Source organism: Nilaparvata lugens, chromosome 2 (assembly GCF_014356525.2).
Source record: "Nilaparvata lugens isolate BPH chromosome 2, ASM1435652v1, whole genome shotgun sequence".
Taxonomy (NCBI): Eukaryota; Metazoa; Arthropoda; class Insecta; order Hemiptera; family Delphacidae; genus Nilaparvata; species Nilaparvata lugens.
Window position 1 is genome coordinate 24,865,788 of NC_052505.1, and position 23,601 is coordinate 24,889,388.

The 23,601-nt window shown below is 35.8% G+C and overlaps 1 protein-coding gene across 30 annotated transcripts in view; it reads right to left on the bottom strand.

Annotated features, from left to right (window-relative positions):
* The window catches only part of LOC111048716 (calcium/calmodulin-dependent protein kinase type II alpha chain), a 249,474-nt gene that overhangs the window by 93,355 nt on the left and 132,518 nt on the right, over nucleotides 1-23,601 (bottom strand). For all 30 annotated transcript variants that reach the window (XM_022334664.2, XM_039420856.1, XM_039420857.1 and 27 more), the window contains exon 2: nucleotides 17,385-17,479. In XM_022334664.2, coding sequence (XP_022190356.1) covers nucleotides 17,385-17,479 — 95 coding nt within the window. The remainder of the gene's footprint in view (nucleotides 1-17,384; nucleotides 17,480-23,601) is intronic.

Sequence of the window (23,601 nt, forward strand, 5' to 3'; positions counted from 1 at the left end):
AGATCCATCAGCCAGCTTAGTTGATTCTAATCCAAAACCAGTTCCGTTTCGTAGACGTTTAGTTGAAAGTTGAAACGTCAACGACCCATCACTAGGTGCAATCCAGACCCATCAGCCATACTTCATACTTGACTTGGCTTTCCGAACGGTGCTGCAATTCAGCGCACTGATTCCACTGAGTGCATCAAACTACTGAATTCAGTGCAATTCAACAGAACGAGGCCAGGCCGTTCCATGCAATCGTATTATTGTTGGAGAGCGAACAGCACTTGAATGTCAACGCTTAAACCAGATTACCAGCCATTCAACGAGGTGGAGGCACTCACTCTAATCTGGCTTACATAATTGAATTCTGACGGATTCTCTCGTTTCCAAAACGTATGTGTCAATCACTTCTTCCAATTCTTCCTCTATTCTCAATTCTTTTTCTCCTTGCCGTTTTATTTCTCTCACTCTCAAGAGAGGGCCGGCTGTGCCCCAACTTCACCCTCCTAGCCTTTCAATAAAGGCAGCGATTCAATTAAATTCAATTCTCTCAGTTACTATACTCTGTACAAAATTACTTTTGACTTGGGATGGACATGCGCAGCAGAGAAGGCGTAGAGATACAACGGCGGCGATGTTACCGTTCTGAACCGGACAGCATTCTCTAATTTCTAGTGAGTATTCAAGCGCTCATTTTAAACTTACGAAGTTTCCTTTCTGCAAGCACTGACTCGACTGATAAAGTGGTAAACTGCGTTTCCAACTATGACTCTATCCATCACTGTAATCGGCTGATCTCCCTCCATTTCTCTGCGCCGCATAATCCTCCAAGTCAAAAGTAATTGTGTACGGAGCATAGTAGTTCACAGTTCAATTGTTTATTTCGAATCTTGATGCATCCTCAGACACTTTAATGTGTATCACAGCGCATACGATCTGATCAATATTACGATCATAAATGCATACGATCTTATATGCATTATGAAATTATAAACTTCCGACACTGTACATTAACTTCCGATACATGTGAAATTCCGACACTGAATTTGTGATGGAATTTCAAGTGTATCTTACTATAAATTAAGATCAATTGAGCCCAAATTAATATACATTTCACAATGGATGATCACAATAATTTTAAATGTTTAAACAATTCCATACGAAATAGTCACCACACAACTTATTGTAATTTAGGCAAATATATGGATGAATAGAATAGAATGACTGCCTTTATTTTATACCTGGGAGGGCGAAGTTAGGGCGCAGTCGGCCCTCTTTTACACTTAACCCTCCAATACAATACTAAATTGTAATTCAACAAGCAATACTCAGTAAAATAAAATAAAATAAAACAAAACTATATTTCAAATGAAAAAGTAAAAAAATATAATTATAATGATAATAAGTGGAATAGTTGAATAAACTTAAAAGTAGAGCATTAAAGGACTAAGAGACATATATACATACATCCTCATAGAAATAATGAGAGAAAAATAAAACATTTTCCTAATTTTCATTTCATAACATCCTAATGGAGAATTTCAATTTTCATTCACATCCTCATAGAAATTGGAGATGAGGAAGACATTATTTCAGATGTCCTTCGTATTTTCCTGGTTGAATGTTATTCGTTGCTCGCCAAATTGGATCACATATGTCAGACAGCAGTAACATTCTCCGAATGTTTTGCGTCTTCCGTCTCCTTCATAAATGTTATTTCATGGAAGGCGAAATTGAATCATGCCCGTCACAAAACAATACAGTATCATCAATTGAAGAATATGACATTGTACTGCAGAGAAAAAGACAGAATCGAGAAAAGAGAAAAAATGTCATGAGAGCATTCGATCACAATAGCTTTCACCATTAGCTAACAGGCTGTGAAATTTGATTCGGTTGTATTTTGTCATCTTGGAATGATATATATCTAGATGATGACATGAAGATGATGAAGTTGAGGATCAACGGCAGAAAAGTAAGAAAAAGGAATCGAATTCACAGTACATGATCATGCAAAGCGAATAATAAGAATGTAGAATTGAAGGGATGAGGAGAAATATTCAGTTTCTAAGTGACAAGTAGATCAGTGAAAAAGGGGTGGAAATGTGAATTCAGGGAGGAAAATGATGGTGACAAGATGATGCATTCACACCTAGGGGAATCGATCGACTCGCACACGTCATTCTATACATTTCTACTTCAGCGGAATTGTTTTCTAGTTGAGCAGTGTCAGTTAAGTTATATTACATAATAGTCCAGTCAAATGGTCGTTTTTCAGGAAACAGCCCCGAAAGAATTTTTCTCGACGGTTTTATATGTATTTTGGGGCGCTGGATTCGAATCTGAAATTTTCTGACACGCCAGAGGGCGGCTTCACCCCCAAAACCCCTAAAATTTCGGACTTTTTTCAATTTTTCCATTTCATCTCGAAAATGTTGAGTTTTTGGAGAAAAATCGTTCTCGACAAAATTAAAGATAATAACATTTCCAATAAATCGAGTGGTCGCGCAGGATTCTACCATTCTTGGTTCCGGAGCTACGAATTTTCAAAAAAGGGTATTTTTAAGGGGTTTTCAAAATTATGCAAACCTACCACTTCTACCCAATACAACTTGGATATTTTGCTATTATAGATAAAAAACCACACATCAGGTGAAAGAACAATTAGTTCTGAACAGGATTCCTTGGGAATTTTCGAATTTAGTATTGGGGGGAGGGGGAAAACACCCAAAAATATAAAATTATGTCCTACAGCCAAAATATAATTTTTTCATTATAATACCTTTTTAAGGCCTTCCTAACAAAAAAATACATATTTCGGCTGAAATCATCTCAAGAGAATTTTCTATGAGAATCATCCGTTAAAAACATTCAATTTCAGTATTTCCTAGTGGGGGGGGGAGGGGTACGTCATAAGGACCGTTATGTCCTTCATGGTTGAATCTATGCTATACCGGTTTAAAGGTGGGAAGAAATGGACATAATAAGATGCTGCTACGTCTTTCAAAAGACATATTTCTAGCTACGCTACGTTGGTATGTGATGGCCATAACATGAACACATTTTATTTTCTACGTCCAAGGATATCTTCATTTCTCAAATATTTGTCAATCTATGAGACTTATGTGCTCCTTATGAGTACTACCGTTAGAGTCTACCGGATGATTCTACTCTCAATATTAAACTTTGAGATAAGTGATTCACTGAGGGGAGAGTCCAATGGGAATGGCCATACTTCAGTCACGGTCCATTTGGGACAAAGATATCAGAACACATGCAGCTGGAGATCATCAGCCTGTCTTTATTTAATAGATGGCCATCATCCAGGAATTGAGATGTCGAGGAAGAAGCAGTGACAGTGAAAGCCATTGCAGAAGAGTGATACTTCAGAGCAGTGTTCTCAATATTCTTCTTCGTTATTTTTTTCCTTCATCTTCTAGTTATTATTCTACTTCTCTTACTTACTTTCTCCCGTTCTCATTTCCCTTATTCTTCTTATACTTTTCTCATTCCCTTTCCCTTCTTTAACTTCTCCCACTTCTTATACTCCTCATTATTCTGCTCATTTTCCCTCTCATCCTCATTCTCTTTCGCCTTCACCTTTTAATTCTTCATCTTCATTTTATTTTTCCGTCATCGTAATTTTCTTTTCATGAATGTCACTCTTCTTCTTCTTCTTCCTCTTCTTCTCCTCTTTAATCGTCTAATTTTTATCATTTTCCACCTCCTGTTTCTTCTTCTTATGCTTCCTCTTCGTCTTCTTCTCCTCTCCTCTCTCATTTTCATTCTTTATCTCCTACTCCTCCTCTTCCCCATCATCAACTTCTTTTTCCTTCTCTTCTCATTCTTCAATTTGCCTTTTCTTCTTCACAATAATAATATTCCTTCCTCCTCCTTCTCCTCATACTCCTCCTCCACCACCTTCTCCTCCTACTTATCATCCTTCTCCTCCTCTATTTCATCTTTACCCTTTACTTCCTCCTCAACCTCCTTCAACTCCTTCTCATTCACCTCCTCTTCTTCTTCTTTTTTTCCTCCTAAACCTTCTCCACCTCCTCCTCCTCCTACTCCCCTTCCTCCAATTTTCCCTTTTCTTCTTCCTCTTCCTCAATCTTCCTTCTCTGTGACTTCTTCTATTTCTTCATGAGACACTCATCTTAAGAAGATACTCGATCGGGTCGTATATAAAGCAAGAAAGAGAGCGAAACGATTTGGCGACTTGCCAGAAGTGGTGGAGCCGACGACAAAGTGAATTCCAACACATTTTCGGTCCTCTGTTGGCGGGGCTGGGCCCTAGTAGCAAGCAAGACACACATCCTGAAAACTGCTACCACAGCAAATGTGATCCTCCCTAAAGTAGAATAGCGGCTTGGAGTCGCCCTTAACCTGACATCACTACTTTTTTCATTAGTTTGAGGCTAGCTTCAAAGTCAGTACCAATAGAATTAGGAACATATCAACCTTGGTCAATAGTATAGAAATAACTGATGAGCTTGAACCTATCTAAACTAACTTGATCCCAATATTTGTATGAGATGGGACTTGTTACACATACATTTCTCTGTTTTTCATTCATTAAAACTGTAATCAAAGTACAAAACATAACAAATTTGTCTGTGATATCTGAGCTGTAATATTATTTATTTCTTGATATAGAATTTAATTATCACAACAATAATTTCAAGCGATTATTTACAATCCCCCGAATACCCTTGGCAGCGGGTGAGGACCTTTGATATGTCTATAATTCATTAAAAATTTCAATTGATTAGACAGACCGAAGAAACAATTACATTTCATCATCTTTGTAGGTTCTCCTCAAACCTGACGTTGACTTCAATTAAATAAATGAATGTTAGGTTACTGAGAATTAGATTTATTCCATGTTCTGTTTCTTGTAACGTATGAGTATGATTTTCTTCATTTCAATCAATTATTTTATAGTACTTTTCAAATGCGTGTAAGTTCATTTCATATACTAAAGTGCAACCTTCATTTCTTTCGACTTCGCATAATGAAGACAATGATCCAAAGCCACTTTGTATAAAGTACTAAGAGAGACTCGTCTATCTAGCTTTCCTATTTATTTTGGAGTAATACCAGAACTGAGTACACCAGCAATAAAACAATAGAGAAAAAATAACATAAGACCATTTATCACAGATCAATATTATTAGACTATGATACAACTAAATAAATATTCAATCGTAATGCTACTCTTCATGACACTATAAGAATACAAAATGTATTCGTGCATGTATTGATTATTGAACGGGCGTTAGCGAGTTCTCACTTTTGACTTACTGAAGACAATGACTTACTGACGGACGTTGACCGTCTGTGTTTGTATGTTATAAAATATCGGGTCATTAGTATAACCCTACAGAGACACACTTACTTTAAGCTAACACAGTAGACACACTGGGATGTTGAAAACCCCAATTTAATTTAGCATTTTTCTTTGAAAAATATGAAAAAAAAGTACTTAGACCATACTTCATCATTTCTTAATCATTTTTGTTCCAAGTGCATAAAGAAATCAAAAGTAAAGCACTGCTTATCAATATTTATACTAATTTTAGTAGTACGTATGTTCCGCCTAAGTGTTGAATCCGGTTTGAACGAATGGCTTGATCATTGCCAATGACAACTTCATCAAAAACTCACGTCTCTTCATTTTATTGTTTTGAATCTCAAGTTGTAGAGAATCATAGCATTCATTCCAATCTGATCCACATTCGTAGTGACAATACAAGTGAATCTTTGTAAAAAAAGTGTTTGATAAAAGTCCTACGTAAAATACACTCTGGGGTGTTAAACACCCCAAACGAAGAACAAGATGAGCTGGTGACCTAGTAGAATGCTATTACTCACTGGAAGTGGTGGAGAGTAGTTGATAATACTACAAACCTAATTTAGACTGGGCATAAATTCCCATCTGTTTGATATTGTCAACTGCAGAACAGAAAAAAAATCCCTGGGGTGTGAAACACCCCAGTGTGTCTCTTTACGGATAATAATTATTATCCAAATAAGCAAAATGACCTGTCACACTCTATAATGTATAGTATAATATATGTCTAATCTGTAAATGTTCTATAATTCAATCTTTAATTTATAAGCTGTCAATCAAAATCTTAATATTTTGGTGAAACAAATTTCAAATATCTTAATATGTAGAAAAAACTTTTTCGCCACACTTGGATGTAATGAGCTGGTTTACGTGCGTCATATGGAGGCCGAAAGTGATTGTTTTCCGACCAGGCCGGTAAAACTTTACAGCCCTAGGGCTGTAAAATGACCTTGAATAACAGCTGATCGTGTCCGATCTCACAAAAATCATGGAGAGATAATCTCATAATGACTGTAATAATCTATATAATTATGTATCGTGAATCGCGGTATTATGTCTATAATAATATATTTTATAAATTACTGTTTCATAATTTAATATTTATTATTGTGTTTTTGATATCAAACAATAGAATACGATGATATATCCATAGCCTCAACAATATAATGTTGGCTACATTGTCCATTGTCAGAAAGGTACGTATCGCAAGTCTTTAAAAGTGAAGAATCGAATTTGAAATCAAAGTACAATAATTGTATCGATATTTAAAAGTGAGGTAGAGTAATAATTGTTTCTTTTTTATTATCGAATTCCACTTCTTAATGCAATACAATCAACAATAATAATAGGAAAATACAGCAGAGATCTAAAGTTTAAGGTAAGCCTACTGGTGAAACTCAGCCTTGACTAAAAAATTCCTAGTAATTTTTCCGTAATTCATTATTAAAACTTTTAGATAATTTTTCTTCAATATCAAACCATATAGAGAAAACATTAGGCCCACTCAAGATTGAATCTTCGAATGTTTTCTCTATGATTTAACTATTTTCAGAGCAATATTTTGTTGTGAAAATGCCGGCAAACCGGCTTAAAGTTTGCCGCTATAGGCTACACTATAATTATAGTAGCCTACATACGTTACCTGACTTACAGGTCAGTTCGATCAAAAGGAGCAATGGCCGAGAGTGTAAAGGCGTGTACTCAAAAGCTCTTAGCTCAGTGAATTATACAAACATGATCTAGATTCGAACCTCGGTCAGTGACATTTTTTTTGTCGATGAATTTCGACTTTTATTAGCTATGTTTTATATTAGTTACCGTAATTTAAATTTCAATCAATTTTTTAGATATATTTTGAGACAAAACTGTGAAATATGCAATTATATTAATTTTTTTTAATCACATTATTTCACAATAGTAATGAAAATTCTATTCATCCATCTATCCATGAGATATTGCACCAGGCGCAAAGCGCTAGCTATAAAAATTCAAACAATTATTCGAAATATTAATAGTATAAAAATATTGTCACTATTGTAAATCATTAATTAGTAATATTGAAATTAATTGACAGTGAAAGTTGTCGTAACCAAGATTCAAACTATCAAAATAGGCTGTTTGAATTTTATTTATTTTTTAATTTCTTATATATTGGGAAGTTTTTTTTTGGTGTGGCGAAAAATAGCGTTCGCATCATGGGCAAAAATGTATTTCCGGCTCTCAATCTTTTCTAGTCCTCGGCCTACGGCCTCGGACTTAAAAACCGATTTCGAGCCGGAAATATCTCATTTTCGGCCCTAGGTGCGAAATATACTATTTCGCCCCACTTGGATGTAATGAGCTGGTTTACGTGCGTCATATGGAGGCCGAAAATGATTGTTTTCTGACCAGGCCAGTAAAATTTTTACGGCCCTAGGGCTGTAAAATAACCTTGAAGTCAGCTGATTCTGATTCGATGTGAACGTGTTCACAAAATAAGTTATGAAACGGAATCAGTTTATGCTTCTAGAATTGAATAAGTATTCTGTAATAAGATACTATCATTTTATTTGGATGAATAAAATACAGATAAGATATATATTATAAACTATTCAAATTCGATTTTCAGAGTATAATAGAATCTAACCTCAAACCTGCGTTTAATCGTACTGCGTTTAATCGTTCATCACGAAGCCTGGTGGATAATTTTGGAACTACTTGGGCAATATCCATGGTGCTGAACGTTTTTACAAATAGTTTATGTAACGGAATAAGTTTATGCTTTTAGAATTGAATTAAGTATTCTGCAATAATATACTATCATTTTATTTGGATGAATGAAATACAGATAAGTTATAAATATTATAAACTATTCAAATTCGATTTTCAGAGTAGGATAGAACTTCTAATCTAAACTTCCGAAGTCAACGACAACAAGCATTGTTGACGTTGACATTCAGATTGGCCAAATTTCAAGTGTGCTAAAACAGCTGATCAAAATCTTTTCATTTTTTGTGTTTATCATTCAAGAATCAAAACATTTATAATAATATCATCTTATTGTCATTTGGAAGAATAAAAAGTATAAACTCAACCTCTTACATAATAATTGAAGATTGTTGACGTTGACATTCAGATTGGCCAAATTTCAAGTGTGCTAAAACAGCTGATCAAAATCTTTTCATTTTTTGTGTTTATCATTCAAGAATCAATACATTTATAATAATATCATCTTATTGTCATTTGGAAGAATAAAAAGTATAAACTCAACCTCTTACATAATTGAACATAATCTTTTAGGTTATTTAGACAAATCAGAATAAAAAATAAAAATACTTGGACAATTTCCTGATATTCAGATTACCTCAGATTTGCTAGAGCTATGACCTTCCTGTTTTGCTTTCGGAAGTGCCTAATAAACAATTATTCCCATATTTATATTGTTTATTTTTCTGTGTGGCGAAAAATAACGTTCTCACCATGGGCAAAAATGTTTTTCCGGCTCTCAATCTTTTCTAGTCCTCGGCCTACGGCCTCGGACTTGAAAACCGATTTCGAGCCGGAAAAGTCTCATTTTCGGCCCTAGGTGCGAAATATACTATTTCGCCCCACTTGGATGTAATGAGCTGGTTTACGTGCGTCATATGGAGGCCGAAAGTGATTGTTTTCTGACCAGGCCGGTAAAATTTTTACGGCCCTAGGGCTGTAAAATAACCTTGAAGTCAGCTGATTCTGATTTGATGTGAACGTGTTTACAAAATAGTTTATGAAACGGAATCAGTTTATGCTTCTAGAATTGAATAAAGTTTTTGCAATAAGATACTATCATTTTATTTGGATGAATGAAATACAGATAAGATATATAATTATAAACTATTCAAATTCGATTTTCAGAGTAGGATAGAACTTCTAACCTAAACTTCCGAAGTCAACGACAACAAGCATTGTTGACGTTGACATTCAGATTGGCCAAATTTCAAGTGTGCTAAAACAGCTGATCAAAATCTTTTCATTTTTTGTGTTTATCATTCAAGAATCAAAACATTTATAATAATATCATCTTATTGTCATTTGGAAGAATAAAAAGTATAACTCAACCTCTTACATAATAATTGAAGATTGTTGACGTTGACATTCAGATTGGCCAAATTTCAAGTGTGCTAAAACAGCTGATCAAAATCTTTTCATTTTTTGTGTTTATCATTCAAGAATCAATACATTTATAATAATATCATCTTATTGTCATTTGGAAGAATAAAAAGTATAAACTCAACCTCTTACATAATTGAACATAATCTTTTAGGTTATTTAGACAAATCAGAATAAAAAATAAAAATACTTGGACAATTTCCTGATATTCAGATTACCTCAGATTTGCTAGAGCTATGACCTTCCTGTTTTGCTTTCGGAAGTGCCTAATAAACAATTATTCCCATATTTATATTGTTTATTTTTCTGTGTGGCGAAAAATAACGTTCTCACCATGGGCAAAAATGTTTTTCCGGCTCTCAATCTTTTCTAGTCCTCGGCCTACGGCCTCGGACTTGAAAACCGATTTCGAGCCGGAAAAGTCTCATTTTCGGCCCTAGGTGCGAAATATACTATTTCGCCCCACTTGGATGTAATGAGCTGGTTTACGTGCGTCATATGGAGGCCGAAAGTGATTGTTTTCTGACCAGGCCGGTAAAATTTTTACGGCCCTAGGGCTGTAAAATAACCTTGAAGTCAGCTGATTCTGATTTGATGTGAACATGTTTACAAAATAGTTTATGAAACGGAATCAGTTTATGCTTCTAGAATTGAATAAAGTTTTTGCAATAAGATACTATCATTTTATTTGGATGAATGAAATACAAATGAGATATTATAAACTATTCAAATTCAATTTTCAGAGTATAATAGAATCTAACCTCAAACCTCCTAGTAAAGCGTTTATCACGGAACATGGTGGATAAACGGAATCATTTTATGCTTCTAGAATTCAATAAAGTATTCTGTAATAATATACTATCATTTTATTTAAATGAATAAAATACAGATAAGATTATAAACTATTCAAATAATTCGATTTTCATAGAAGGATAGAACTTCTAACCTAAACTTCCATTGACATTCAGATCACATCGGATTGGCCGAATTTCAAGTGTGCCAAAACAGCTGATCAAAAACTTTTTCAAGTGTGATAACCAGCTGATCAAAAACTTTTTCAAGTGTGATAACCAGCTGATCAAAAACTTTTCATTATTTGTGTTTATCATTCAATAATTAAAACATTATAATAATATCATCTTATTGTCATTGGAAGAATAAAAAGTATAAACTCAACCTCTTACATAATTGAACATAATATTTTAGGTTATTTAGACAAATCAGAATAAAAAATAAAAATACTTGGACAATTTCTTGATATTCAGATTTGCTAGAGCTATGACCTTCCACTTTTGCTTTCGGAAGTGCTTATAATAGACAATGAGAATAATATTATTATTCTCATATATATATTGTTTATTTTTCTGTGTGGCGAAAACTTACGTTCTCACCATGGGCAAAAATGTTTTTCCGGCTCTCAATCTTTTCTAGTCCTCGGCCTACGGCCTCGGACTTGAAAACCGATTTCGAGCCAGAAAAGTCTCATTTTCGGCCCTAGGTGCGAAATATACTATTTTGCTACTCCAAAAGACACTGGCATCATAAATCAAAAGAGACGTACAAAGCGTGGGAAACAGCACAGCACTGTCCTGGGCCTGTGATGTCCACTAGGGCTCGAACAATGGACGCATTACCCCCCCCCCCTGAGCCAACCACCCCCACCCACGGAGAGGACAGATAAGAGCAGAGCAGTGTGTTCACGCGGCGAGAGACAGATTGCTGCGCATTTCGGCAGATTGCGCTGGGGACATCGACATTATGATGTCGAATGCTCGCATTAAATCAAACGCCCGCTGGTAATAGGGCTCATACAATCGTTATCGAGTGTGCCCTCTCCACCCCACTCGCACCAACAAACCACAGCATTAACACTCGACGCCCCCGCAATCACGGTCGACCACGATTTTTCCAGCAGACCGATTTGCTATGGTGGCGCGATTTTTCCAACAGATGACCGATTTGTTATCGGTGCACTTTCGGGTCATCTAGTTTTCGTATCAATTCTTCTAGTAAGGATGGCTATTTTTTATCTGATCACTAAACACTCTTTATCGCGACTATCGACGGCTTGTTTACAGATATTCCGAATTTTACATACAGCAAAGAGTGTTTAAAGAACGGAGTAACTTTGAATAGAAAAGGAAAATATTCAACTGTATAGCATTGTAAGTACAAAGAAGGACAATAAATGGAGTCTAAAGACCTCGTCAGTATGCTTGATAGATTCAAAGCAGATTTAAAGCAAGAGCTTAAAACCGAATTTGATGAGAAGGTGAGTGTCATTACAGACAGGGTTGCAGATGTTATGAAGGAACAACTACTCAATATCAACGAAACACTTAAAGAGCAGAAGGAGAAGATAAGTCGATTGGAAAAAAAGGTCAGGGAGAGGAACATAGTTATACACGGGCTGAAGAATGATAATACGAGCGATCTAAAAAGTTTGTTATTGAACTAATAAGAGGAAAACTCGATGTAAGAATTGAAAACTGGGAGGTGGACTTTGTCAGAAGAATAGGAAAAAACGAAGATAATACAGCCAGACCAATTGTTCTGGCGCTGACAACGCTGTCGAAAAAAATGGAAGTTTTGAAGAATAGTAAGAAATTGAAAGGATCTAATATTTCTGTCTCTGAAGACTATCCTGAGGACGTTCAACAAATTAGGAAGAGCCTTAGAAACGATCTAGTAACAGCCAGAAAAGAAGGTAAATACGCCGTAATCAAGTACGATAAATTAGTCGTGATGGAATATAAGAAAGGAAATAAAAAAAGAGAGTTAAGTGTTTCTCCAACGAGTGAGGAAAGCCAGGCAAAACAAATGAGGGCATCAGATGAGAAACAGAAAGAAAGAATACCCGAAAAGACAGGAAAAGAAAGTAGCAGTGTAGAGAAAAAGGGTCCTATAGACAACTATTTCCAGATGAAAAGTAGGGATAAGAACTTGGATAGGAATGAATAGCGTTTAATGGAAACTAGGCTGCCAACCAACAAAAACGGGATGATATTAAAAGCAAGGAATTCAAGAAATAAAATTTCCCCAGAAAGGTTGGTCACCGAGGGGAATTGTGACCGTAACCCCCCAGGATTAGTGATAGGAACACTAAATGTAAGAACTCTTCGTAGTGAAGACAGACTGTGTGAATTAGAAGAAGCATTACAAGAAACAAATATAGACATTCTTGGTTTAGCAGAGGTAAGGAGAAATTCTGAAAAAATTATATACAGAAAAAGCGAATTCATTTTCTACCACTTTGGCGAGACACAAGGACAAAAAGGAGTTGGATTTTTAATAAAGAAACATTTAAAAGAAAAAATAATCGAACTCAAGGGTTTCTCAGAAAGAATTGCAGTGTTGAGACTGAGAGTTGGAATCTGTAAAACGTTGAATATTTATCAAGTTTACGCCCCTACAGCTGAATCAGATGTGATTGAACGAGAGCTTTTCTACGAGACTCTTTCTACGATCTTGTCTCAAGATAAAAGCAATAATTGGAAAAACTCTACGATAATACTAGGAGATTTCAATGCACAAGTTGGATTTCAGGAAGAAAACGAGGCGAATGTCGTAGGTAAATATGGATATGGAAGGAGAAACGAGTCAGGCCAAATGCTAGTTGATTTCTGTTTTCAACAAGGGTTGAAGGTGATTAATTCATTTTTCAAAAAAAGAAGAGGAAGAAAGTGGACATGGATCTCTCCGAATCAGCAAACAAAAAGTGAAATTGATTATGTTTTGACAGCGTTTAGAGGCCTCGTGGAACAGTTCGACGTCACCGGAAAAATTAAATTCTTCACAGACCACAGACTGATAACTATCATACTGTCTAAAGAATGGAATTCATTGAGACCGAGGCGTACATGGAATAAGAATGTTGTTAAAATGCTGGCACTTAATGAAACAGAGACACATGAATTAGCGGCAAATGTACGACATATAATTGAAAATGAATCGCACCTGACACTGCAGGAATCATACAATTTGATGGAATCTCTGGTTGTGAGTTCTTTTAAACAATCAGCATCGACGAGACCAACAAAAATTTCACAGAATACGAAAAATATAATTTGTTCGAGAGAAGCTATGAAGAGGAAAAATCCAAAAACTGTAGAGGAAAAAATTGAGTATAACCTTCTATGCAAATTAGCGAGATTCCATATCCGAAATGACCTAAAAATTCATGAAGATCGAATCATATCAGAAGCCTTAGAGTCAACTAGCTCAATTAAACAAATGAAAAAAAATTTATCGTACGGTCTTCAATGGAACACAGGGTTGAAAGATATACATGGAAAAATAGATAGAAGAAGACAAGGTATAATTGGAAAAGCGACACAATTCTACAAAGAGTTATTCAAATGTACTGGGAATGCGACTTTCGAAATCTCAAACGCTGCGTCCATCACAGATACTATACCAGATTTCCAAGTGCAGGAAGTAATGGATTGCATTAAATCACTAAAAAGAAACAAAATGGCTGGTAACGATAAAATCACAAACGAAATAATTCAAACTCTTGCTCCCGTGATAATAGCCTTATTAGTGAACATATTCAATAGAGTATTGAAAGAACAGCAGATCCCTCATCAGTGGAAATCAGCCGATATGATACTTCTATATAAAAAAGGAGACATCTATGACATCAATAACTTCCGTCCAATCAGCATCACGTCATCCATAGGAAAATTGTTTATGAGATTGTTGACAAACCGCATCCAGCCGATACTTGAAACACAACAACCTGTCGAGCAAGCTGGTTTCCGAAAAGGATATTCAACACTTGATAATATCCAAGTCGTCAATCAACTCATTGAAAAATGTTCGGAGTATCAAATTGGTCTATATTTGGCATTTGTTGATTACCGAAAAGCATTCGATAGTATAAGCCATGCATTCTTGTTCACAGCCCTTCGAAATCAAGGTGTTCCAGAGATTTATATGAATATACTGGAGCACTATTATGAAAACAGTACTGCAAGGGTAATTCTTGAAAAACCAGGCAATTATTTCAAGCTAGAAAGAGGAGTGAGGCAAGGCGACCCGGCATCACCGATACTGTTCAACGCAGCTCTTCAAGAGGTTTTCAAATTATTAAAATGGGAGAGATTCGGCATCAATATCAATGGAGAAAATCTAAATCATCTTCGCTTCGCTGACGATATCGTGGTTATTGCCAAGTCAAGTCGAGAGCTGCAGGGTATGTTGGAGGATCTCGCAAGCGCCAGTGAACAGGCTGGACTCATCATCAATCCGGATAAAACCTTCATAATGTCCAACAGAGAAAACTGTGAAATACAGATTGGGGGTAGAATGTTGAGTCTGACAAACGAAGTGGTTTATCTGGGTCAAAGCTTCTCATTTGCAACGAGGGAACAAAATGAAGTGAAGAGAAGATGCAACATAGCATGGGAGAAGTATTGGGCTTTGAAGTGTATTATGAAAAATAAAGAGCTCAATATTTCAACGAAGGCCAAAGTGATAAAATCATGTATAATGCCAGCACTTATATATGGAGCACAGACCTGGGCTTGTAAGAAAACGTCGCTGAAAAAGATTCAAGTCACTCAAACAGCAATGGAAAGAAGCATCTTGAATATAAAAAGACAACAAAGAATCAGGAACTCTTTTATAAGAAGTATTACAAACCTTGAGGATGTGACAAAAACAGTGAAGTTGCTGAAATGGAAATGGGCTGGCCACATCGCAAGATTAGAAGACGACAGATGGACGAGAAAAGTCACCAGTTGGGAGCCAACGTGGAAAACAAGAAGAGTAGGTCGACAGAAAGCCAGATGGAAGGATGATATCGTAAAGACTGCAGGTATAAACTGGATGGAGACGGCGAAAAACAGGCAGAGATGGAAAAACCTGGGGGAGGCCTATGCACGCTAGTGGGCCTAGTTTCCAGAGAAATTATCAAATTTATGTATTGGAAGAGGAAATTATTGTTTTATTATATTCTTCTTTATATTATATTATTCTTTCGATTTCATTAAATTTCATAAACTATCATTTTTCATTTTGCTCGAGGAAGGAAAAAAAATACTCCTGTATAACAGGAGTAAAAACTAAATTTGTACGACTGTACGGACTCTATTTCATTTGAAGATTTAGATATGTATTTATATAAAAAAGAAGAATTTCTCTAGTATATTGAAAACTGAAGATGAATGGTTTGTAATAAATTGTAAATTGTTTTTTCTAATGATGTATTGAAAAACGTTGTCTGGAGACTAAATAAAGGCTTTATTTATTTATTTATTATTTAAACATGGTAGAAAGTATCTCATTGACACAATCAAACTTATTATATAAGCCCAGAATTATTCGGCATAACTTTGCAAGATTTCTAGTTGCGATCAACTTTTCTCATTCTTTGTTTCAACTCAGTTGGGATAACAGTTTTTATTTCATTATCATGATTACGATACAAGTAGGGAACTTGGAATACTATGTATTCTAGATTCTTCGGATACAGGAAGTGTCATCAGTACTATCCTATTATATTAAGCGAGCAATTTCTGTATATCTGTTTATATTTTTTATATCTGGTTATCTGGTTATTCATGTTCAACGGATCTTGAAAACGGCTCTAACGATTTTCACGAAATTTGGAACATAGTAGGTTTATGATATAAAAATTCGATTGCACTAGGTCTCATCCCTGGGAAAAATCGCTGAAGGACATGAAAAGGATAACAATTATTCATCCTTGAAAAAACATGATAATTTCGTCGTCTGTCGATAACAGATGATGTGAGTGCCTGTGTAGGAGAGAGACAGAATTATTTCCAGCTGTGTAATCAGCGAGAAATTTTATCTAGCTAGACAATTTCATCATAATCTGATTTGTTGACATGATAATCCTCCTAAACTGGAGTATATCATAGTTTTCAAAGTTAATCATTATTTGACAATTTTGAGTGATTAGTGAATGTTAATTTGTTATTCAATTTGGTTTGTGAATAATCTAAATTAGAACTTTTTTGTTTTCAAATGTTTGAACTGAAAATTGAACCTGAATTCAAGTGTATGGAACATAACCTACTTTCTGGACTATTTATAGTGTAGCCTATAAATCAAAATTCGGGGAAGAAACAGTTTTTGGCTGTGCCTGTTAGTCCTTCCCCAATCATTGTAAAGAATTGTGTTCGGTTTATCAAAAGTCAATGAATAAATAACGAGCGAAGCTCGGTGCCCCGGTATTTCTATTTCACTAAACAACCCAGATGTTTCATTTAAGTAGCGACGTTTCGCAATATTTCTGCTTGCAATTATTCATTTTTCACGTTATTTTTACATCAAAACCATACAAATACATTGTCGCTGACACTTATTGATCAGTAATTATATTTAAAATGAGATTTCACATCCTCTTCAAAGGGTTCTACTTTTTCGTTTAATTTCCATAAATCTATTGTATTTACAGGGGCGCAAAAAATAAGATAATCTTAAAGAAGGAAAACATAGACTAACATACTCAGAATATAATACAGGGACCGGCATATTAATCTGACGATTTTATATAGTAATTGTTATGAAGTTTGTAAGGGAGAATTAATACAGTATAAGAGTAATTCTAATTTCTAGGAAAATCCTACCAAACCATAATTAAAATAAACTCAGTGTTCAAGAATTGATACACAAAGGCCCGGTTGCACAACATCCGGTTAAATTTAAACCGTGATTAATTACACGAGAACCAATCAGAGAAGGCTTTTTTGAAAAGACGGCTTCTATGATTGTTTCTCGTGGAATTAATCACGGTTTAAATTTAACTGGCTGTTGTGGAAACGACACAAAGTCTATTAGATTTGAATAGCTGGGATAATATTATCAAGAACTATAATTTGCAAATGAACCAATTCCAAAAACTCGTATCCAACTAGTTAAATCAATTTTGTAAATTGGAACTCACCCCTTGCTGATAATTTTTTTGTATTGATTATTTTGGCGGCAAACTCCAAGCCCGTTGATTTCTGGACACATCTTCGTACCACAGAAAATGCTCCTCTGCAAAAAACAACAGAGAAACCCAATTTAGTTAGCTGAAACTGAATACATAAATTCACAAAGAAACTTCTAATTTATAATCCGTTATTGGAGAAAATTATCAATATCGCAACCGATTATTTATCCTCGTAGGAATAATGTGTAGTTTTCTTAGAAAAGTCATTCATTTATTTCTAGTTGAGTCACTAGCAACTCTATAATCCAGCCAAGTACAGAAATCCCCGTAGAATGGTGTAACAATGCCACATAAATCAGCAATCACACTCCACAGCTTGCAGACAACATTGCTGCCTGAGAATGGATTGGCCACAGAGGAGCTATCGATTCAAATTCTCGCACTCCACCGACGCCAAGCCAAGCCACGAAGAAGCCAGCGACTCAACCTCTTCGCAACTGTTCACTTCGTGGGGAAACAATGTAGAGATCATCTCATTTTGCAATAATAATAGAGATTTGAAATGGCAACATTTGAAGTAGCTTCAATATTTTCAATAACGTACTTCCAAGAAAAAAGGTTTGTGGTTGAAATGAGGTTTTGAATACACGAAAAAATTTTTAAAGATATTTTTGATATAGTCATTCAATCTCAGCTTTTTTCCATGCATGAAATCATTATAAACAGCTGTTTGCAGAACAAATAAACATATGATTCTCATTACAGCATATTCTACTGTAATGAAACCATATGTTTTCTTTACAGTCGAGTATGTTTTCTAGTTCCGAAACAGGAAAACTGCTACAAAAAACCGCGCTCCAGCTGGAAGTTTTGTCAACTACAATCAAGAAATTCCTGATTCGGAATTTGTAAACTAGGTTATGTTTATAGAATGCATGTAGTAACTTCAGCACAAGCAGGTAATGTTTTCTATTTCTCAATTATTATGACAAAAAATAGTGTTCGTTACTTGGACGTGAATGTCTTTTGCAGTGCTCGAATGAAATTAGTCTCGGCTGACGCCTCGACTGGAAACATCATTCTCACCTGCAAAAGACCCCTTCCCGTCCTTATGACGTAAGATACTATTGGAATATACATGTCGTATTCATAGAAATTTAGCAGAATAATATTAGATGAACAGGAAATGTGATAAAGGATTTGCACACATGAAAGACACAAACATCGGAAGGCCATCCCATCGTGTAAAGCCATCCTAGGGTAGTTTGAGCACTTCATACTATCATAGAATAGAACAATCTTTAGTATCAGATTTCTCTGCTATCAGATATTCCCTTTTCAAAAGACTTAAGAGCTGTCCCAAGGATCTATGGAGTTGGACCATGTTTGATTAATCATCTGTTTTGGAGGAAAAATCCAATTAAATTGGAATTGAAGGATACAGGCATTGAGAAAAACGTTTCCCATAGACGCCCTCCATTGTCAAAAGGCAAGCTGGCAATAGCTCGCATACAACAAATTACCTCCCTTCATAAAAAACACATTTGAGATGTAATATCTCACACAATATTGATGCAGAAAGAAAGTGACAAAAACGTTCTCCTGAGAGTTTTCATCTGTATTTTACAGCGAAAAAGATCAAGCAAGATTGCCCTCGTTCAGCCAATCAGTCCGACTTCATAAAACACACACGGGATCCAATAATACATATACGATGATACATGAGTGTATATGAGTATTGTGAAGTAATGTACCGATCGCAAAGTACAGGGTGCCTCTAAAAAGTCGTGCCATGTATCACAATGAGCGGAAATTGAATGTTTATTGCAGACGTTATTGCACCCCGAGAATTCCCTGGCGTTGCCCCGATTTTTGCTACTGTGGAGGGGGGGGAGGTAGGAGTTGATCTGGGTGAGTTTTATCTGGAGGAGATACTGTTGAGGGGACAGAGAGGTGGGGTGGGGTAAGGCCTGTTACAACATGCATGCTTGCTTGTCTTCTGCTTCTAGCGGAATCGGCAAGCAATAAAAAGACGGCAGTTTCGTAGCCCCCCTAAAGTTACCCCCTTAACCAACCCGTCCGGCCCCAAATCATCATGGGAATAGCAAGCCGCCGCACCGCCTATAAAAGGCCAAGGGGGCTGAGGATGAAAGTGGGGGGGGGGGTCCGGGTTGCTTTATTGCCCGGGGTAGCTAGCTCTTTTTTTACGTTCCACGCGCCGTAACTTTTCTCTTTTCGCTGCCATGGCTGTTGGACAAGACGTCTATTTGGAAAATTCTAGAAGAGAAATTGCCACAGCCGACCGGATTATATGGAGAGAGTATGAACTGACTGCTCTGTTACTGGTCTTGGATGTACCCAGTCATATACCTACCGGTTGAAATGACTTAATTTACGAAATCAATTTTCATCACGATTTATTCTTTTCAAAGAATCAATCAGGGGTTTTTCTGGAAGACTGACCCACCCAACTAGTAATAATTGCTCTAGAATTTCGACAAATTTCTGGTCGTTTAGAAAAAACCCAGTACAGTATAAACCCATCTCCTTCATGACGCAGAAAACGTGTGAAAGTGTGAAATTCTACTAATTAACTGATGAAAAAGTCGCAGACAAGTTCAGACCGATGATAGATAATAGACTGAATAGATGATTTTTAATAACTGATACAAGTTGAAAAGTTACTGGTAACTTCAATGTAATTTGAAATGAAAATTCTCCTATTACTGCAGGAAATAACCAATCTCCACGTCCAAATTTGCAAGACTTGACAATTTCTCAAGTATAATTAAGAAGTTCTCAATTATTTGTACTTCAATTATTTATTGCGCAATAACTAGTAAATTGTCATGCTAATTAGCACCAACCAGGAAAAGGCATGAATCCTTGCTCACTGTTGTGAAAACTTTATTTCTAAGAAGATCAAAATGATTCTCAAATTATTAGACTGACTTGATTTATCAGGTCCCAATCACGGTTACAGCTTATTAAATTAATAGTGACAGTTGTTCAAGATGCGTTGTGATACAATAGATCATAACTGACAGCAGTTTTGTAATGATATATCCATATAGGACTGACGAGCTGGAAAGAACTTCAGATAAAGTGAATAAGAGAACTTCAGATAAAGAACTTCAGATAAGGTGAATAAATCACATTAAAGAACCCAATACCAACCCATCTTAGTGAACGAATAGCAATCTCATATTATTCATCTCTATTAGAACCTTATTAGAATTTATCAAACTCACCCTTCTTTATGAACGAATAGCAATCTCATCTATTTCATCTCAATTAGAACCTTATTAGAACTTATCAAACTCACCCTCCTTTATGAACGAATAGCAATATCATCTATTTCATCTCTATTAGAACCTTATTAGAACTTATCAAACTCACCCTCCTTTATGAACGAATAGCAATATCATCTATTTCATCTCTATTAGAACCTTATTAGAACTTATCGAATACTCACTATTCTTTATAAACAAATTTAGCAATCTCATCTAATTCATCTCTATTAGAACCTTATTAGAACTTATCCCTATTAGCATACTAATAATAATGGGAGGTATGGTCCAGTGTACAGTATATTACAAAACGACATACTCTGCAATTACTGGTGACGCGAACGTCATCAGAGACATCACCAATCAGGTTCGAGCAGAAATTGATAGGCGATGCAAAACTGGCGACAGATAACAAAGCCTGTCAAATTTGTCGTGCCTAATGTGACCTACCTGTTGCGGTCAAAAAGGTTGCGCTATCTTTCTCTACCACAACCTTTCCATCTCTTTTCATCCCTTGCTACCAACCTCCCGGCATCTTTTTTCATCCCTTGCTACCAACCTCCCGCCATCTCTTTTCATCCCTTGCTAGTTACCTGATGCGCTCTCTTTTTCCCTCACTAGCCATCTCTGATTTCTGATGAAGCAATTAGGAATGCATGTCATCGTCGCCCTGTTGACCGCGCCACGATACAAACAATACTCGGGCGAATAATTAATTAGGCGCGCCCTTGTTGGATCACAGACTATAGTAATATCAGACTCTACAGTGAGTTTCACATTATACTGTCACCGTTTCCTGTGGATAACATCTATGCTCCCCATTCAACTAATGCTGACAGTTGAATAGATTATCACCATAGTGAGATTCACTTGAAACTGTCAGCGGTCCCTGAAAAATAGCGTCAATGCTTCCCATTTAAACAATGCTGACAATTCAAAGTGAATTTCACTATAGTAGCATTCGATTTAAACTGTCAGTGTTCTCAATAAATAAAATCAGAGCCTCTCATTCAATCACTGCTGACAGTTTTGAGTAAATCTCACTATATATATATAGTAATAGCTTGGGTCACACCTCTTTGCTGCTGCAGTACGTGTCTCTCGTACACACAATAATTAAATCGCGGACTGAATTCAAATTTTGCACATTTCTAATGATTTTTGCGAGTTATTGAAAATGGAACACAAAAGCGGCTGGACGGACTGTGAATGTGTAATGAGTTTTGCATTTCTATTTCGCAGGGGTGAGATGATTTTGTGGTGGAATGAGTTGTGCATCTCTTGGATGGATTGGCAAGATGTGGATTCTGGAAATGAGATTAGAGTGGGCTATAAGAAATGGTTGAGAATTAAAAACAACTTTGAGAAATTACAGGTATTAATATGAGATGAATTAATTACATAAAGCCAATAATTATTATGGCTCCATGAATACTGAAGTGTAAATTCAAGTGGTAACTCGAGTTACTGTAAGTTTAACAGTGCAAACTACAGTACCAGTATATTGTTCAAGATAAATAAGGATTTATTCTCAACAGAGCGCATATATTGTTGAATTATGAAAAATTTTCAATATGGAAAAAGTCTTCTCAAGAAGCAGTCTCAAAATTCAACAAAAACTGCAATAGCTTATGGGTAGGTATACAAATGGTGAATTTATATCATTTGATCTTGAGCTACGTATTTTCAACTCAACTTGTATTCATTAATACGTTTGTATGAATTACACCACGCCCCTTAATCACCTCCATAATCCTGATTGGAAGACCATACAAAATGGATGCAACTCCAAATCTATCCGGTAGATAGCAGCAGTAAAAGGGTCAACTTATATTCCAGAAGACTTGAAGAAAGTTTCGACCAATCACAAGCAAAGTCTGTATCACGCCACGCCCCTGAACACCGCTACTCTCACCGGATTCTACAAAATGAATGCATCTCTGAATCTAGTCTACAGGATTCGAATTTAACACATTTCAAAGTTTTTCGTAGTATGAGAAATGAAACACGAGCGGTAAGATGGCTGACTGTGAATACTTAATGAGTTTGTCATTTCTATTTTGACAAATTTTATTATTTTCTAGCGAAGTGAATCAATGACTCGAGTGTTATGACATTTCAATGGATAACAATAATGTTGGAACTGAAATAAGAAATATGTTTCAAATTGATATCAACCATGAATCTGGAGATCACAAGGATGAGTAAGAACAAGAGTACTCTGAATTAACTCTTGAAAAAATAATCCAAGATTCAGTACGAAGAGTTTGACAATATTCACACTTGTAATATGAATCTACATATATAAAAGGTTGAATGAAACACAATATTTGATAATTATAATAAAGTTGCCTGTGGATGGGCAACACACCATAATCAAGATGACAATGTTAGAACATCAAAATAAATGAGACTAGGATGATAAAACAGGGACAAAGTAAATTTCATTTTCCTACAGTTACCTTGAAAAGTGGCCATTCCTGCACTGATTACAGAACGCAAAGAATCACTTTTCCGCTCTAGTGCGGGAAAAATTTTTTCTGCACTCCAGATTTGCAACATGGCAACGCAAAATAGTTAGTAGGTTATATGGAGCACCAGTGCAGCAAAATCTAAAAGAAGTTGGTAACAGTGACTGTGGTATAGTGAGGTGCACAGTGGTTATAATAATATTAAGGACAACGAGGACAGCGACAGCCACCACATTCAGCACACAGCCGCCTTCAGACATTTACTACTACATTATTCAATTTTATTTATTAATAATAAAATTACACAGAAAAACATTTGATGGATTTCAGGCAATTTTACCCATAATTACCCACTTTTCATATTCAATGGTAACTGTAGGAGAAATTAAATGTGAAATACGTGCGCAAAGTTCCTCTGCTGCACTCAACAAACCATTCCGCCCTCGCCTACGGCTCGAGCGTAAA